At 43.2% G+C, this 15,258-nt stretch overlaps 1 protein-coding gene across 2 annotated transcripts; it reads left to right on the top strand.

Moving 5' to 3' along the window:
* Window positions 1-1,126: 1,126 nt before the first annotated feature.
* Window positions 1,127-7,506, top strand: FST (follistatin). 2 transcript variants are annotated; one of them, XM_026035735.1, is made up of 6 exons: window positions 1,127-1,208; window positions 3,306-3,497; window positions 3,878-4,096; window positions 4,462-4,686; window positions 5,711-5,941; window positions 6,667-7,506. In XM_026035735.1, the coding sequence occupies exons 1-6, from the start codon at window positions 1,127-1,129 to the stop codon at window positions 6,747-6,749; spliced, it is 1,032 nt and encodes a 343-aa protein (XP_025891520.1). In that variant the 3' UTR covers window positions 6,750-7,506. The 2 variants fall into 2 exon arrangements, with proteins under 2 accessions (XP_025891520.1, XP_025891527.1); XM_026035742.1 differs by having other exon boundaries at window positions 6,422-7,506.
* The last annotated feature ends 7,752 nt before the right edge of the window (window positions 7,507-15,258 follow it).

The following is a 15,258-nucleotide window of genomic DNA, read 5'->3' as shown; positions in this document are numbered from 1 at the left end:
GCTGCGCGCACCGTGCCCTGACCCGGCGGTGTCCGGGAATTCCTGTCTGCATACTTCGCAGTCTGTTGTGCTTTGGTGGCTCAGAAAAGCGAAAGAATCGAAATTAAAAAGGCAGCTTTTGAATAAACAATACCATTTTCCGTTAAGTAATCGTTTTGTATAAAAGGAAATATCGCCTACTCAGTTTCATTCAGCGGTGCCAAAAAATGTTATAAATGAGAGACCGCCAACTTTTCTAAGGGGAGAATAATGCCAGACTGTGCTTAATAAACTAGTGCCCTAGAAGTTCATTATCGATGTTGCAATCTTCTCTGATTCTGAAAGGAGACCGCCTACGTCGCCCCCATTCCCGTCTCGTCCTCCCGGGCTCCCAGTGAACAGGCTGTCACTCGGGCATACCCTAGGTATTCAACTTTTATTTGTTTGGGGTGGATTTTTTTTCTTTTACTTGGTTCGGGGTTGGTGTTCTTGGTTGAGGTTTTTTTGGTGTCTTTTTTTTTTTCTTTCTTTTTTTTTTGCCCCTCTCAGACAAGTCCCGCCGAGCGGGATGTGCGGCCGCCTCCCGCCGCCGGAGGTGCGGGATCTATTTGCGGGATTTATTACCAGCCGCGGAGCAGGCGGGCGGGCTCCCTTCCCCCGCACCCTCCCTGCGCCCCGAGGATGGCGGGGAGGGGGCGCAAAGGGGCGCCCCCCGCGCCGGGACCCCCGCGGGCGCCTCCTCCGCGCGCGGGCGGCTCCGCGCTCGCGGCCGCTCCGCGCAGGCGGCTCTGGCGGCTGCGCGGCGCGGGGCGGGCCCGGGGCCGGCGCGGGGAAGGGGGGGGGGGGGGGGGTGCGCGCCCGGTGCGCCCCTGTGCGCGCCTCTCTGCGTGCGCGCACCTAGAGCGCCTAATTGGAGCGGGCTCCCAGAAGGTGGAAAATGTCACCTGATTCACGCTGAACTTTTTAAATCTCCCCACCCCCGAGCAGACACACACACACACTCGGAGACCGCCCACCGCAGACAGCTAAGACCCCCGTATAGATTTAAGGCGAGGCTGCATTCGGCGCCTGACGTTCATTGACTAGCGCGGCGGCGGCGGCGGCTCCTCTGCCTCTCCCCCCGCGCCCGCTCCCCGCCACGCTCAGCATGGCACAGCGGAGAGGCCAGCCCGCCCTGCTCCTGCTCCTCCTGCTCCTCTGCCACTGCATGGACGACCACACGGTGCAGGGTAAGAGCGCGCTGCTTATTCCCCTATACCTTCTACATATATATTTTTCCTTTTTTTTTCTTCTTCTTTTTTTTTTTTTTTTTTTTTTTTCCCCCGGCTTTGGGGCTGCGGCGCTCAGGCGCCCCTCTCCAAGGTGCAACAGGAGTGAAGTTAGCTGGGGGCACGGGGCTGCTCTGTGCCGAGGTGTCACTTAGGCTCCCTTCTGCTCGGGGCTTCGCACAGGGGACAGACGAGGATGTTTCTCGGTATTTGCTGTTATTATGCAGCATGAATGAGCGGCAGCATCGCCAGGGAACTTTCCTAGTGTCGGATTTCGAGTGAGTGCTCAAAGTTTGCTGGTAATTTAGCTGCGATTTTTATCTCGCCTGCCTGACGGAAGGAGAAGTGGTGATGGGGAGCCCCACTATTACAGCTGACATTTTCAGAAAGCAATAGTGGTCATTTTCCGGACATTCCTCTAATACTGGGATTTTCTCCCCCCCGCCCTCCTCTTTTTGATGAATAATGTTACTATGTAGTAAATTCTTCCGCACTGAAGAGTCTGATTAAATAAGTTCTTTTTCTTTTTTTTTTTTTTTTTCATGCAAACAAAACAAACCCAAACCTGGTATTGACAACTCTTAAGAGCCCTCTTTCGACACAAGGGAATATTGATTTTTAGTTTGGGGATTTTTTCCCCCTTATCTTGACTGTGTTCCAGCCATAACATGGATATCTTACCATTGCTTATCTTTTTTTTTTTCTTCTTCCTTTTTTTGCACCGAGCAGAGCTTAAGTTACTGTAACATAGGCAACTGTAAAACACAAAACTTTTTTTAAAAGGGCGTTGTTTGTTCTGTGATTTGGAGCGGGAGGGGGGATGATGTTTTCCTGTGCCCAGCACCATCTCAGATGGCTGATCCTGACCCCTCATTGCAGTAAATGCCCACCGGAGTAAGGAGGCAGGATCGAGCCCTCACTGGATTAGCACCAGAATCAATTGGTATTGAGTTGCTGGAGAAGTCACATTGGTTATTCACGGGAGACTCATCCCAACCAAAACTCTCCAGCTAAAAAAGGGGGAGTTGCTTGGACTAATGTTCTTGGCTTGACTCCACAAATAACAGGGATACTAGTAAAAAAAAAGAGAGAGAGAGAGAGAGAGGGAGAGCAGAAAAGCCCTCTATCCGGTTTAAGGACAGGGTACTTTCYTCGGAATTGCTTACAGGAGAGACAATACCTATAACTTTTCCAGTTTGACCATTTTTAAAAACTCTGTAGCCGTGCTAGTCTCTGTGCCATGGCATTCTGGGTCCTTTGCTCACTCTGGTTGGACCTCTGCTAACTTATTTTAGTAAGGGAAAGACATTTGTTAGTCGAAGCAGCAAAATGTGGAGATTTCGAAAGACTTTGCTCACAGCAAATGTTCCCAATTCGTGCAGATTGCAAAATGGGCCGGGACTGGGACTGTGTGCGACACTAAAACAATGCTGCTGTGCAGCCGCTGTGCGGAGGGGAGTGCAGGGGGAGGAGAAGGAATTTGCAAGCGCGATTTTCTTTTTATTCCCTTTTAAATGCACATCCTTTTCAAGCCTCTGTCACGTGCAGGCGGCGTTCCTTCTGCTCTACATATGGAATAAATACCTAAGCAAACTGCCTTGTCCTGTTTTGATCAGTTTTTTTTTTTTGGGGGGGGGGGGGGGGTTTATAAAGGAAGATTTGTGGCAGATCACATTGATTGGGAGTGTTTTTCTCCTAAAATAATAGAATGGCATACACATTAAAATATGTATGTATAGTGTACGTGGGGGAACAAAACAACATTATTCCTTAAGCCAAGACTGATGTTACCATACAACAGAGAGGACTGCCAACCTGCTGAAAAGCAGTCCAGTGTTATTGTTAGTGCGGGGGGGGCAGGAGGAGGCTTTTTTTTTTTTTCCTGCAACTGCGCTCCCAAGTGGGCCAGTGTAGCTGCAGGTTATGAAATGGGACAAATAAAAGTAAACAGTCTAGTAAAAGTCAATGCAAGGCGCACGTGTTGTGTCTGGGTCACTGGTAAGTGACACTGATATGGCTGTGTGTCTCCCTCCCGCTCGCCCCCTGCCCCCCCCGCAGCTGGGAATTGCTGGCTCCGGCAGGCGAAGAACGGCCGCTGCCAGGTCCTCTACAAAACTGATCTCAGCAAGGAGGAGTGCTGCAAGACGGGGCGCCTGACCACCTCGTGGACAGAGGAAGACGTCAACGACAACACGCTTTTTAAGTGGATGATTTTTAATGGGGGAGCCCCAAACTGCATCCCATGCAAAGGTGAGGCGGGGGGAGAGCCTGTGGGCTGCGTTGCCCTCAGGATCAGGCCACCCAGGGACTGGCGTAAGGAGGAGGAGGAGGAGTGTATGGAAGCTGGCGCATCTTGTAGCAGCCCTGGGACCAGCGAGGGGGGACTTCACGTGGCCACTTGCACATCAGGGCTGTGAAGGGCAGAGTTCCTCTCTCCTCTGCCCTCCCTGGGGAGGAGAGTCCTCCTCAAGTTCTGTCTCCTGCTTGGGGGAAAAGGTGTCTTCTCTTTATACCCTGGAGTTGCAGTGGCTTTTTTTTTTTTTTTTTTTTTTTTTTTTTTGCAAGCAGTTTTGACAGGAAGTCTGATCCGCACACTCCATACTAAAGCGGTGCCTCTTTCCTTCCATCAGAAACATGTGAGAATGTGGACTGTGGACCCGGGAAGAAATGTAAAATGAACAAGAAGAACAAACCTCGGTGTGTTTGTGCTCCGGATTGCTCTAATATCACTTGGAAGGGCCCCGTGTGTGGCTTAGATGGGAAAACCTACAGGAACGAGTGTGCCCTTCTCAAAGCCAGATGTAAAGAACAGCCCGAACTTGAAGTCCAGTATCAGGGCAAATGCAAAAGTAGGTTTGCAAATCTAATCCGATCTCCCTCAAATGCCAAAGGGTGTGTGTCTGAGTGTAGGGAGGAGGAGCTGACGTACTTCCCTGCAGTAACCAGAGCGATGTTCCAAGTGCTGGGAGACAATAACTAAACCACGCTCAAGAGGAAAGAACGTAGCTGGAGTGAGACCTCCACATGGTCTAGCAGCACTTGTGTCCTACTGGCTACCCCAAGATGGGAAGGTTTCCTCCAATGGCCTTTTTGGCGTTACAAAATCTGCTGCAGGCTCTTATCTGATCACTTGTCTCATTATGTCACTCATTCACTCCTCGCTTGGGCTCCGGGATCTCCTATTAACCACCACATATTTCCATCTTTATTTCAGAGACCTGTAGGGATGTTTTATGTCCGGGCAGCTCCACCTGTGTGGTTGATCAGACTAATAACGCCTACTGCGTGACGTGTAATCGCATCTGCCCGGAGCCTACCTCCCCCGAACAGTATCTCTGCGGGAATGATGGCATAACCTACGCCAGCGCCTGCCACCTGAGGAAAGCCACCTGCCTCCTGGGCCGCTCCATTGGATTAGCCTACGAAGGGAAATGCATCAGTAGGTATCTCCGTTGGAGGGTAAGAGTGGGGAGAGCTTCTTGGCTCGGTCATTTTGGAATATTGCTTGTGGGATCAGATGGATGTAGGTTGTGGCTGGACATGGGATGAAGATTTCCCACGGCCTGGGCTTGTGTCTCCTCCAGGAGACAGGGGCARCTCCGCTCCAGCAAAGCTTGCGGAGCAGCAGAGGCCCCGTTCCTGCCTCTCTTGCTATCAGTGTGGGTGGGTGCTGGCATTAATATCCAAGGGAGAAGTACCCACACCGTTAAATAGATGATGACATGGTTACAGTGTAACAAGGCCTCGATATTCAGTGGACCTGGATTCCTGGAAACAATTGTCTTCAAGTGGTCTTGGCAGAGCTCGCTTTAACTTAATTGGAAACATCTGATCACTTTTTCCTCTTTAAAAATACTGCAGAGTTTGGAGACAGTTGGTGCATCTCTGCKCATCCTGACATTTTATATTGTGACTTAGCTTCCCAGAAAAGAATGGGACTGAAGTCTGGGTGTCGCAGGGAAGCACCTCCAGGAAGGCCCCCACTCCCCAAAACTGCTGGAGGAGGCTCTGGGAAATCTTGGAGTGCTTTTAGTTGGCTAAGGTTGAGGTAAATTCATTTTCTAACCTTGCAGATAATTACTCTGTGGGGTTTGGTTTGAGAATAAATGATTTAGAAATGCTGAATGTGTTAGTAAATTCTGCTCTCAGCACCAACATTGTGAGGAGCTGAGTCTCCTGGGATTATCAGCCCAAGCAGGGAAGGACRTGCACCATATGCAAATGCAATCCTGTATTCCCAGGGCCAGGCTCTCCTGGCACGACTTGATTCCCTCTCCCACACAAAGGCAGGCAGTGCTTCCCAAGAGCTCCTGGCTTGAGTAAAACCAGCAGGTATCATGGCATCTACTGCCTCGGAGCTGTGTCTCCTCAGTTCATGGAGGAAAAGGAGCCTGAAATTGTTGCTGCTTTGCTTTTTTCCCTTGTCTTTTCACTTACCTCTAGTACTGTGTGTGTATTTTCAGAAGCCAAATCCTGTGAAGATATTCAGTGCAGCGCTGGGAAGAAATGCTTGTGGGATTTCAAGGTTGGCAGAGGCCGATGCGCCCTCTGTGATGAGCTGTGCCCCGAGAGCAAGTCGGACGAGGCGGTGTGCGCCAGCGACAACACGACCTACCCCAGCGAGTGCGCCATGAAGGAGGCGGCCTGCTCCATGGGCGTGCTGCTCGAGGTGAAGCACTCCGGATCCTGCAACTGTAAGTGACACTGTTAGCTCCGCAGGCTTCTGAAGGCAATCCCTAGGTAACAAAGACGTATGCCTTTAAAAAATAAAATCTAAAAAGGCTTGATTTAGATATTCARGATATGCAACGTATGCAATATAAGTATGTATGTATCACGCACACCCTTTGGTTACTGATAAAATGCAGTAGATCTCCAGCAATTGGTTGGCTTTCAGCTTGGGGTTTTGGGGATGTTTTAAGGAAAAGCCACTTGATCAGAAAGGGGTTGCCCTAGGAGCATAATTCTAGTGATTTTTTTCCTAATTTGTTTGCTCTCGTGTGCTTCGCTGATTGCTTTATTAACACTCGGATAAACTCTAACTCTGTCCAACAGAATGAGCTTAATGGTAGCACATGGGCATCTGGTTTAGCACAGTTGCCTCTACTAACTCTGAATGAAGGGCACCAAGCAGTTAAACCTAGAACACAAGAGCGCTTTTTATTTGATTTCAGGAATCTGCCAATAAAACCTGAGCCATTGATTCTTCAGAACTTTCTGCAGTTATGACTTCATAGATTATGTATAAAAAAAACCTTATTGCATAACAGCAGATGCCAAAGAGCATCTCACTACAAGTCGCATAAAATGCAACGCTGTATTATGGCTGTTCAGAGGGCTTTGAAAACATGCACTGAGCTGCTTCTGCGCTGTTGTTGTCCTTATTTAAACAACAGCTCCCCTGTATTCCCCCATCTAGCCATTAATGAAGACCCAGAGGAAGAAGAGGAAGATGAAGACCAGGACTACAGCTTTCCTATATCTTCCATTCTAGAGTGGTAAAACCTCCATCACTATTGGAACAGCCATTGGGCACGAAATCAATGTCCATACTGTAAATAAGTGTATGCTTATTTATTTTGGGGAGAAAAAAAAAAGTATACATATAGTTGAGTCTCGTAGACATTTATTTATACTGTGTCATGTTTTATAATTTATACATAAAATGTCTGGTTGACTGTACACCTTGTTTTTTGAAGAAATTTATTCGTTACGGGAAGAGCAGTGTTATTTATTGTGAGGTCTCTTGCTTGTAAAGTAAAGCTTTTCTTTTTTTTTTTCTTGTAAACTATAAAAGTCCATTCCTTAGAGCTTACCCACATGATTTCATCTCTTTGTTTCACTGATGTTAACTCCTTTCCACTTTAACAAACTTGCATGTCGGTTTCTGTTATGTTTATTTATTGGATTTTCTTCTTGCCGGTTCTGTACATAAAAGATCCCTCGGGTTTTTGTTTACAAGGAATCTTGACTGACCAAAAGGCGTTGCAACTGACTTAAATATGCTTCCAAGGTGCAGTGAGGCGATCTTTAAGGAAACTTCTTCCACTTCACTTTTCTCTACTTCTGATCACATCATGTACTGAAGTGATCTCAGTGTGCTGAGCATATATACTGTACTATAAGAATTCCGGACCCAAAGAAATCGGATTATGAAGGTTGTTAATAGCTACATGGCTAACTGTAATAAGAATAAAGTTTCTATTTTATTGTTTTATTTTTTTTTGTAAGATGCATAAATGTGTTATCACGTGTTTCCTTTAAGATGGTCTTGCAGTACCACTCTCAAAGTTTTGCTTTTCAATTAGTGTGTCACTAAAAGTTATATCAAAGCTTTATCAGTTCAAGTTTCTTGCTTTTCATAATACTTTTTTTCTGATGCAATTTTATATTTTCAAACATGGCGAGTTAAATATAAATTCATTTAAATATATAGTTTTGTACTTTTCTACCATGTAAATGTGCAATGTATATAAAAGTTATAATGTGTATTTGTAAATAAATGATGAGTGAAAAAATAAAAAATGGAATTTTCCCTACATGTGGTCCTCTGRTTTTGATTTTAAAGGGTTCTGACCTTCTAGTGTAGAGAAGAGATACTGATAGAGGAAAGAAGGCTTGTTTATGACATAAAAAACACATCGCTTATGACCAAAGCTTTCAGATGAGATTGATCCCAGGAAAGTTGTCTTTTCGGGCAGGATCAATGTCTTCATTTTTTTTTAGTGTTACATAATTTTAAACCCGAGTAAACTGGTCAATGAGAAGAGGGACAACATTCCTGTCTCCCCTCCCTCCCCTGTGTAAAAAGTTTGTAATTTATTGGACACTTAGTTTGTATCCTCAGGGAGGTTTGGAGTATACATTTGCATTTTGGCTAACCTCCAGATGTTACTGCAGTACTCTGTTGAAATTGTACTATCATTTTCAATGATCAACAGAAAAAAACAAAAGCTGGCCTYGTTGCCCAAGTGCTAGCAGTCACCAGAGCAGACAAGTGGGTAATCAAAGCACTTGTTGCCTCATGGAGAGGACTCTCTCCTCAAAGGAGCTGAACTCCAAGATTTAGCTTATTGAACCAATATTCGCTYATCAAAGCAAGCTTCAAGTTTCTGACACAATGAACTGAGAAGAATATTTATAAGAGCAGAGAACCAGGAGGAATGGTAATAGCCAAGAGCACAGTGGAGACAAAAGTTCTGTTTTATGCTCTTTGGTCTATTCTCTTCTGCCAAACAAGGCCCCAATTTGCAAATTCCTTATTGTACTACATACAACTTAAAAACGTACTTAAGCACTTTATTCAATAGTTTTTAAGTACTTCTCTGAATTGAAGCCTGAGAGCTGAAGTTGACTTACCCATTTCTTTTAAATACAAAACACATTTAAAGTCTCTTCCCGCTACAGTGCTCTGTATATTTTTTCCTATAATCTCTAATTTGATATGGATTGCTTAGCATTATCCAAAGCAAATATAACTTATTCATTTATGAATAAATACATAAAAACTACAGGACTGCATTTATAATATTGTATTCAAAATACTGCCAAAAAAACTCTAACCTACACCCTCCTGTTGCTTAGTTCAGACTAGTAAACTCTTTGGAAGGAAGTGCGTAATAAGAGGAGCAAGGTGAGCAGAATTTTAGTCACCTGTGGGCAATAGAACTGAGCAGAAAAGGGAAGCGGGGTTGGGAGAATACAGGGATGGAAAAGGAACCTCTCAAGCAATCTCCTAAGGAATTAATAAATGCATGACAATGAAACTGAGATGAAATGTTTATAGATGTRCAGAATATCAGAGGAGGTTTTCCTCAAATTCAGATAGGTGCCAGCTACTTCATTTCCAACAAAATGTCAACATTCAAGTCTATTTTTAATTGTAAATATATTTACATGTCTTACAGAGCAACTGTAGCAGAGCAGGATTTCTGGGTTCTAATTTTGTGTCCTACCATTGCTTCACAAAATAACTTTGAGAAAGAGCCAAATTCAAAAAAAGCATAAAAATGCCAGTAAGGAGTATTTAGGCATATATCTGTTTGTGAAAAAAAGCCACAAAAATTGCATCAGGTTTTTGCTCTTAAAAAAAAAAAAAAAGTTCTGCAACTGTATTATCCCATTACTTCTTATATTTTTGTGCAGTTGAAAGTCTTGAAAACTACCTTGTACCAAAGCCTGGCTGTGATAAACAGCTGGAGCATCTCCAGAGAGCCAGACATGGGAGCACACCAGCCTCATACACCAGCCTCATCATGAAGCGYAACAGCCCAGAAACTTTCTCCTAGAAACGTGTCCAGAGGTGGTGGTAGCTCGACTGCCAACATTTTGCATATTAGCATACTTGTAGATAAGACACTTGTTCATGAAGTTCAGGTTCATTGCCAGCCTCTTCCTGGGGAGATCATTCCCACATCTCTCAGAAGAGCAGCTTCCACCAGTCCAAGGTGAAGCTCCGGCTGGAGAACAGTCCAGCTCACTTGCTGCAGCCATGCTTCTCTACCAGAGAGGAAGCAAGATTCATTGAGAGAGGATAATTTGCAACCCTAATAGGTGCTCCTTTTGAAGAGGAAGTCTTGGGTTCTTGCCCCAGGGGCTGCCTACACATTTTGCATTTGTAATTGAGTAACATACATAAAGAATGCTTGAAGCAGGGGCCAGCATCCAGGTTGTCTCTTCTTCTCCTTCCCCCAGCATGCAAGTGCCTCCATCCTTGAGCTATGAAATCATGCTTAACCTTCTGCTTAAATCAAGATTCTAAATCTTACATTTCTCCTTGAACTGAGTCATAGTTACAACAGGAGAGGTTGCACTTTTTTCTTCCCTTTCTTCTAGGTTTGCATCTTCCTGGGAAGTGGAAATGTGAAAGTTAGTTCTCTCTTTCCGAAGACAGCATTTTCTGTCTTATTTTCTTTCTGCTTCCTGTATAACTAATAGGCTATCCTACAACACCAAACCGCCGGATGTTGTTTAAATGAAGGAACAGAGATGTCTGGAGGCCTAARGGCAGGTGTGTGGTTTGCAGCTCTGAAAACATCATGTACAAGCACTGAAATCCAGAAGAGAAATCAGAAATTCAGAATTTTCTCTCCTTCCAGTGTTTTCTATTGGCTGGCATGTGTATTTCCCTTGATCAACAAGCCCACTGCTGTAAATCACATTTCTGGCAATCTTAGTCCGCCCTTAGTGGTATCTACCTGGTATTGAGTCTCGGGCTTCAGAACTACAATCACAAATGCACTGACTGACACTGAAGAGTCAGGCCCAGTAATGCGGACTGAAATGTGTATGTCTGAAAGCAGAGACCCATATTGGGGAACTTAGGTAAAATCAGTTTAATTCCAAAAGCCCCAGTTTTAGACATTTGAACAATAGGAATATTGCCTCTAAAGCCCTAGTTCCCCAATGTATTAGCCTGTGCAATACCTACTAGCAAATATACACAATTTTGATCACACTAGAATGCATTCCTGATAGCAGTGTTCATAAGACAGACTCAAGAGTGATATAATGGATCTCCTTTGCACCTTTTACGTCTTTGCTTGCTTTCTGCCTGCTGATACACCTCGACTAAWACTACATTCCAAACCCCTCAGCAAATTTCAAACAGCTGCCATTTCTTTTTTTATGACATAAAAATGTTTCCTTCTTTCTTTCCAAATGGGAATCAGGTGAAATTAAATTTCAATATGCAGTGCTGTATTCTAGGCAGTGACATTTTACTATCCAATGAATCACCAGCACTAGAAACATCTGTATCTTATCTCTTTGAAGAACCGGGATTCCTTGCTTTTTGGTAAAGCATAACATTTGTACATAGACCAAGAGGTTCACAAGATATCAGATTTTAAATTCATAACTCACTGAAGATAAAGCAATTACATTTTTTGCTTGATATCTGTGTAACTCCAAAGCCTGTCTGCCCCATTATAGCAGTGTGCATTTTGCTGCTAGGTGTAGAGAAAAAATAGTTCCTACAAATAAACAATTTGATTATATATATATATAAATATAAACATAAATACATAATGGACAGTGGCCAGATTCTTCTAACACTCATATGGGCAAATCTGTGTAATTCATGGCTTCATTATTCTTAAACAATGTGGTCAATAAAACTATCACATAGTGTAGAAATCCAACCTGAAAACAAGGCAAGAGTCACAATGTTCAACTTAGAGACTGATTTCAAGATAAAACTGCAATGTGTGTCTAGGGTTTTTTTGTAATTTATAGGTACATTGTTTTGATCTCTTAATCTTTAAATGGATTTGTTCAACTTTGCCATGGGATTGAAAAGCACTAATGTGTTGGAAAACTGAGAAGGAACTTCAGAGTTTGATAACAGCTAGATGCTGTTACAGGGCAATTAGTTTAACAAGGTGGTCCAGTGTAAATCTGAGTGTGTAAGGGCCCCTGAATTCCTACCTGTGCAACTCAGTAACAGCACCTGAGACTCCCAGAGCTTCCAGGAAGATTTAGAGATATTCACAACTCCTTCAAATGAAAACACTGTTATGGAGCTGTCTACAGTTACATTCAAGAACCAAATTTTAGTCACTTGGGTTTAAAGATTTTTAACAATTTCTTTAATGAATTTTTGAAATATTTTTCATGACATAGTAGATGTTCAGCAAGGCAGCATTTAAAAAATAATTATTACTCTGCGCAGAAAGATTTTTTTATAAAAATATATCTCCAGATAAAATTTCTAATTTGAATAATTTCCTTATAAAATGCAGTTGTTTTACCCGTAAGAGCAGTTGGAATATATTTCTCATTGAAATCCATTGGCAATGTGGAAAGCTGTTATTTAGATAATAGCTCTCCTATGAACCTTCTGTTTCATGYTATGTACCTTTATTTTAAATTTCAGTCACTTCTTATTTTAAGACGCAACTGGAACTACAAGGATGATGTTGATGGGTGTAGAAACTTTTCATTAAACTGTTTAGGAAATGCTAAAATGTGCTACCATTCAATTTTTTGATTTAGAAGTATTATTAATAGAGTTCACAAAACAGGATATATTGATTAGTTACATATTTAAGCAAGCTCTTGGACTACACAAAGGTGGTGTTGATGGCAACCCAGGCTAGGGCAGGGCCACCAGGGCTGGAGCACTTGCCCTGCAAGGAGAGATCTAGAGACCAAGGCTCCTTCAGCCTGGAGAAGGAAAGGTCTGGGGACACCTCAGAGCAACCTTCTGTACCTAGGAGGGGGTCATCGAGAAGATGGAGGCAGGCTCCAGGTTGAAACAAGGGAGGTTCAGAGTGAATGAGCCTTTTTCTCCATGGCACAGCCCACCTCCCGATGTCCCTTCCAACCTGAACCATGCTATGATCCTATGAAGCAGTATGTCCACGCACTTTTAAGTCTTACAGACTCCAAAATCATAAAGGAATGACTAGTTTTTAAGAAATCTTTCCCAGAAGAAACTAATGGTCATGCAACAACCATGTCACCACATCTGCTGGATGCAATTGCCAACAGAATTAGTGTTCCTTTGTTAGTGTATCTTTCCCTTGCATGATCCTTAAATTTCTCATAAAATCTATTGTTCCACTAATTTTAGTAATACTTTTTGCTCCTCAAGGAGCAAAAAGCAGCATCTGCAGCATCTATTCACTAGCATATTCATGCTATGAAGAAGTGAATAAAATGCAAGCAGAAGTTCTTGACTGTATTTTTAGATTAAAAAAAGTAAATAAGATGAAAGAGTGAAGTAGTTAAAATGCAGTTTAAAGCTATTGTATTGTTCAGTTCCACAATTTTTTTAAGACTGACAATAACTGTCAGTGAGACAATAACAAGTACAAGCTAGATTGGTCAAGACAGCAAGGAGAGCAAAAAAGCCCCAAGGCAAGACACTTGGAAAAATAATGGATAATGCCTACTGGAGCAACTAAAAAGAGCCCTGCAGGGATGTTTCTCATAATCTTTTCCCACATACAGATGGTTTAGTCAGGACCATTCCAATTCTTGTTTTAAATAGTGGCTCCACCAAAACGGCCAAAAGCCTAAAATGCTTGGCATAAAGATTTAAAAATACCAAGTACTTCCACATTTGGACACAGACTTTGGAGAAACTAATTTTCATTCATTTTATGAGAGAGGAAAAAGGAACTGAGTGTATCTCTACAAAGATACAGACGTGGAGCTCCAAATTTACGCAGCCCGCAAACTTGAGAGTTGCACTTCCCAACTCAGCATGCCTGGAAGCTGTGACAATTCGTTTATTAATCTCTCAGGCATTCTCCACTTATGGGCTCAGATGGAACTTCAGCCTTAATTGAAAGGCACTTTCCACTGTCAGCAACCTAGCAAACAGCACCACATGTGCTGACGAGGCGCAACCCAAGCAGGGCAAAAAGCAGAAGCCTGATCAAAAGTCTCATTTCCTATTTGGACTAACGTACAGGCCAGAATGTGAAGTGTTTAGCTGGAGGTAGCATAACATCTAGACTGGAGGACATACAGTGACTTTGGGTATATACACAGATACGTTGCCAAAAAGAAAATCACTGTTTATATACGTTACCTCATACTGCAAAAAATCTGTGTCGAGGCATAGCAGCATAGACTGTTCCTGCTGTTATTACCAGCTTGTCTGTATACTGCAGGTGGTCCACTGCAGTGTGCCTTTGGAGTCACACCATCAGATGCATTCCTAGGACGTTGGAAACCTTTGAGATCAAATCTTGCTCCCTGGGCTTCTCTGAGTTCTCCTCAGAACTGAATCATTGGGATCTAGATAACTCTCTTCTGAAAAAGAAAGAAAAGAAAAGAAAAAGTAAAGGATTCCTATGTTGTGAGGTTTCTTTTTCCCTACCGTGTAAAAATGAGAAATGAAGAAGCCAAAGAAAAGTACCAAAGCAAGGAAAATGTAAAAGAAAATAGAAAAAGGAAGTGAGTGTTGTATACATCCCAGGAAAAGGGGATGAAACCAAAGAAATAAAATTATACTAAAAGTACCATGTAAGGAATATGCACCAAAAAGAACATATTTTTATCAGCTCCTCAGACATATATGCAATGCTATGAACTCTGAAGTGCCATCTACTGGTATGTCTTGTATTAACTAACCATGTTCCATGGACTCCACCATGGTATACAAGAAACTTGAGTTTCATTCTTTTTTCTGCCATTGACTTTCCAGTGTTGCAAGAAAAAGGCTTTGCCAGATCAGTGTCCTAATTTCCTCCTTGTGCAAAAAAAACCCATATTAAGACTTCACAGGCTGTATAAAGCTCTGTGAGAGCTAATGCTAAAAAGTTCAGTAAGATAAGTAGGATTTTTTGTAGCCTTGTCTACGTACAGACTCAGTACTTCTGTAAGAAGAGTTGAAAATGAAATAGGAAACACAACAAAAATGGAGAAAAGAAGAAAGCAGGGGAAGAGAAAAGGAGAAGAGGGTAAAGACCAGTAGGAGTTAAGGAGGAAAAGAGTTGATAGAATACACTGTAAGTGATTAATTGCTAAGGACAATACAATTTACACTGCCGTTTTAGCAGATGTGTGTGTATTGCTCCAGCTGTGGGAACAGCAGACTCTCCAGATCTAGTTTCTGACACACAATAACTGTGAACTCTATTATGTGAAAATAATAAATCTAAGCAGCACCTCCAACATATGAATGAGCAAGAAGAAGAGGGTCATATTTTCCGACGTGTTAGCACATATTTGTCAACACCCTGCTTAGCTAAATAGCACAAAAGAAGGCGACAAGACAATGGTAACACACACCCAGAGCAGCGTGCGAGCTCCCAAGCACATCYACGGCTTCAAAAGCCAAACCCATGTTTAATAGGTAGGACCCCTAGGGATGGCAGGCTGCACAGGGTCCCGGGCAGGGTGGACGGATTTGTTTTGCTGATGTATTTACTGGCTGGTATGTTAATTTTTTCAATGTGTTATAGAGCAGTTCCCGAGTTAGGGTCGTGACCCCACTTGGGGCCCACAAGCCTGGAAGTGAAAATGAAAGTGGGGTTGTGACCCTGGAAGTTGGGTT

This window comes from Nothoprocta perdicaria, unplaced genomic scaffold (assembly GCF_003342845.1).
Source record: "Nothoprocta perdicaria isolate Ctin4 unplaced genomic scaffold, notPer1 scaffold_1, whole genome shotgun sequence".
Taxonomy (NCBI): Eukaryota; Metazoa; Chordata; class Aves; order Tinamiformes; family Tinamidae; genus Nothoprocta; species Nothoprocta perdicaria.
This window is presented reverse-complemented; position numbering and strand designations above follow the sequence as displayed.